At 34.1% G+C, this 4,207-nt stretch overlaps 1 protein-coding gene across 1 annotated transcript in view; it reads right to left on the reverse strand.

Annotated features, from left to right (window-relative positions):
* Positions 1-949: 949 nt before the first annotated feature.
* The window catches only part of olfml2a (olfactomedin-like 2A), a 20,340-nt gene continuing 17,082 nt past the window's right edge, over positions 950-4,207 (reverse strand). The window contains exons 7-8 of the mRNA XM_016232429.1: positions 2,439-2,624; positions 950-1,880 (exon numbers count right to left, since the gene is read on the reverse strand). Coding sequence (XP_016087915.1) covers positions 1,276-1,880; positions 2,439-2,624 — 791 coding nt within the window. The 3' untranslated portion in view covers positions 950-1,275. The remainder of the gene's footprint in view (positions 1,881-2,438; positions 2,625-4,207) is intronic.

Genomic DNA, 4,207 nt, shown 5'->3' on the forward strand with positions numbered 1-4,207 from the left:
TTAAATATAAATTTACTGTACACTCTGACCTAGAGTAATTTCCCACTATGTAAAACATGTCTTCAATCATATACTGCAACATTTAAACAAACAAACAAACAAAAACCGCCAGACATCTGGAGAAGGGGAGTTGTATATCAGGTGAAAATGATTTATTGTATCTTAACCATTTATGGTTGCATACTGTATTGTATACCACACAGTGAAGTACAGAATGTAAAACATTGCATTGTGAATTAGCAAATCCATACACAGCAAATGATTTTAGAGCAAGTTTATTTGAACTATTTTACACAAAATGTCAAATTTGACACATAAATGCAACATACAAAACACTGTAACTCATCCAGGAGTAATCATAAGTAAGTGTGACTATAATATTAAGTTTCCTGGGATGCTAAATCTGAGGGTTTTATAATAGGAATATTGTAACACAACTTATTCTTGGAAATATTTACAGTGAGAATAAAATACTTTACAAAATGAATAGCTAAAATAATGAAATGTACATAACATAACACAAAATTCCATCCCACCAAATTGATATTTTGTTGCTGTTAAGAGATTATATTTAGCAAATTTTGTAAGAATAAACATTACTACATAACGTTGTGCAAAACCATTCAGGATACACTTTATGTTTGTTGATCCTTAACTGTACCATTTTTTTTTACTGCGGTAAACATTGGGGCCTGATTATGAGCTACATAAAAATGAGACATGAATTGCCTTAAAGTTCTCAAACTGTTGAGGGGAAAAATATATTCTCAAATCATGTGGACTCGTTTTTATGGAAGCTTATTTCTGCCATGCAATAAAAATATAAAAGATAATTGCGAACTTTCATTGATTTTTTTTCTTTTTTTTTTTTGCAGTACTGTTTTTTTCCCCTCAGATTTCTGAGTTTACATCTTGCGCTTTTGACTTTTTTCTTGGAATTCTAAGTTTCATTCTTGCAATTTTGACTTTTACTTGGAATTCTGAGTTTATATCTCACAATTCTGTCTTTTTTCCATGGAATTCGGAATTAACATCTAGACTTTTTTAAGACACCTGACCGAACGCACGTGCACAATTTTCAGAGAAAAGTCACAATTTTGTTATACAAACTAAAAAAAAAAAAAAAAAAGAGTAAAAGATCACATTAATCTTTTTTATATTTTATTCTGCTTCCATAGTTTTAACACTTCATGCTCAATCACCATACCAATAAAGAAAGCAATGTGCTTCCATAAATGGTGTATTTCCCTATGCAATCAGATTTTAGACAGAACTTCACTGGCCCACAAAGTGAATATTGTAGGTCATCTGATGGCCATTGTCCCAGGCATACAGCAGCTTATCTTTGGGATTGTAGTCCACTTGGGTCACAAAAGCGTACTCATTAGTGAATGACAAACGTGGAGCGGCCTCCGTGTTCGTGTGCGTATCATAGGCGTACAAAATCTCACCCTCTTTCTGGTTGTAGACGTCAACGGCGTACAGCACTCCACACACGATGAAGCAGTTTCCGTACGAGTTGCGCTTCAGCCCAGTCCTCCATGTCGTCTCCTTCTTCATGGACAGGTCGCTTGGGTCCAGCTTGCTGAGGACGATGACTTCGTGTTGCGAGTAGTCGTAATCCAGCGCTGGGTAGATCACCCAGAGGCCGCTCTCATCTACGGCAAAATCGATGTCTGAATGTCCTCGCCATTTCCAGGGTGTGGTGTCCTCATAGACAGCATCATGAAGCTGAGTCCAAGCTGCCACGAAGCGCATGCGCAAGTCATATTTGATGATGTTTTTGGTGAAGGCTCTGTTGTAATAGAAGGCACCATTGTAGACCACATGGCCGGTTCCTATCCAGTTGTAGGGAAGCTTGTAGAGGTTACTCCAGCGACCTATCATTGAAGAAGATATTCAAAAGATCTTGATTATGATTCAGTTTGTTATACTTTATTAGCTACACAGGCCATCATGGAGAAACATTCTCAACTCCATAGTAGGGGAAATTTACCAAGAATAGCGTTTTTTATTTGCTATCTGCATTGTTTTAACACCTGATTCACTAAAGACATAATTATGCTAATTATTAATCAAATTTGCTCTGAATGCCATTTTCGCAGTGCAATTCTCCATATTGCAGGTTCATTTCGAATGCTGAGCTTGATTATAGCACTCGGATTATAGCAGTCTTCTCCATGATTTAATCTTCATTTGAATAAAATTAATACAAATAAATACAATTATTATAATAAATAAAAAATAAAATACAATTTAAATTTCATCTTAAAATCTATATTTTATATAGGTACATTAAAAACATTAAACATTATACATACTCATGATACAGTGATTTTTCAGTGCCTTTAGAGCCTTGAACTGGTTTGTGCATGGTTAGTAAACAAGAACCATAAAAATGGCAGAAATCTTTAGTAAATTTGCCCCTCTTTGTTTACCTTGTTTGAAATTCTCCAGGTTGCGGAACTCCACCAGGTTATTGCCGTAGTAGTAGTTTGTAACGTAGATTTTGTTGTCTTTGGCCACTGGGTCCTTCATCCAGGCTCCTTCGTTCCGTCCATAGCTGTGATGCTTCTCTGGCATCTCCACTGACGCCAATGTGCCCTCACAGTCTAAAGATTTACCTATTCAAAGAAATAAATATAGATCTCCATATATTTCCACACGTATACCATAAATAAAATATGGGGGGGAAAAAATAAAAAGTTTGAATAGATAAATACATACATAAAAATACCTTTTAAATGTTTGGATCAGTAAGACTTTTTAATGTTTTTGAAAGAAGACTCTAATGTTCACCAATGCTGCATTTATCTGATCAAAAACACAGCAAAACTTTTATTACAATTTAAAATAACTGTTTTTTATTTTAATATATTGTAATTTATTTCTGTGATGCAAAGCTGATTTTTTTTTGCACCCACGTAGAAATCATGCCAATATGCTGGTTTTGTGTTCAAGAAAGATTTATTACTATTTTCGATGTTGAAAGTAGTTTTGCTGCTTAATATTTTTGTGGAAACCAAGATACATTTTATTTCAGGATTCAGTGACAAATAGACAGTTTGGTAGCACTTTACTTAAAGCCTTTATGTATAATTCATCATAAAGAGTTATTAAAGGTGATAATGTATTATAATTATTATATCTTGAGATAAGTAATTATAACCAAATGTAAAATGCATGGTGTAACAATAAATGAATAAGTGTTATAATGTATTAACTGTGGTTACAATTATTCATGTGATTGTACAGTGCATTATAAGGTGCATTACAAGGCATAATTAATGCATTTAAACTACATTTATAATGCATTATTCATAAAGGCTTTAAGTTAACTGTTACTGAAAGTTCAAAAGAACAGCATTTATTTAAAATGGTACTCTTTTGTAATATTATATGTTGTTGTTGCTTTTGTTCAATGTAATGCATCCTTGCTGAATAAAATAAACTAATACTAAACTAATATAGATATAGATATAGATCTGGACACACACACACAATATATGTATATATATATATATACTGCTGTCAAACGATTAATCATGATTAATCGCATACAAAATTAAAGTTTCTGTTTACATAGTATATGTGTGTGTACTGTGATTATTTATTATGTATATATAAAAACACACACATGCATGCATATATTTAAGAAAAATATGTTATGTTTATATTTTAAATATATTCATATATTAGAGGTCGACCGATGTATCGGTTTTGCCGATTAATCGGCACCGATAGTTGATTGCTGGAACTATCGGTTATCGACAAAAATCCATGCCGATAGTTTTCCAGGTTGCGTCCATTGCTGGAGTGGCTGAGAAGGGTCTGCTGTCATTACACAGTGCGAGAGCGGCCTCTAGTGGTTGAAATCACTGACAGCACGTGCTATTTGTTTAGACACGTGATACTGCACGCTGAACAGAGCGGGAAACTTCAGACACGGATTTAAATGCAGCCGACAGAAAATCCTGCCGCGCCACAGACCGCCATTCACATAGTTTTTATATTGGTCCCGAATCGTTGTTAATGTACATAATGAATTGTGTATTGTGCATTTTCAGCAAAACGTTTGTCTTTCTGTGGCTCTAATAAAGTCTGTGTGGTTTATTTATAGAGCTATAATACAGGTTGCGCTTTCTCTTTCCGTTTGCTCCGTTTTTTAAACACCGAACGTCAAACTCATCCATGCCAAATTGTTCTT

Source organism: Sinocyclocheilus grahami, unplaced genomic scaffold (genome assembly GCF_001515645.1).
Source record: "Sinocyclocheilus grahami isolate Dianchi unplaced genomic scaffold, SAMN03320097.WGS_v1.1 scaffold410.1, whole genome shotgun sequence".
In the NCBI taxonomy this organism is placed as follows: Eukaryota; Metazoa; Chordata; class Actinopteri; order Cypriniformes; family Cyprinidae; genus Sinocyclocheilus; species Sinocyclocheilus grahami.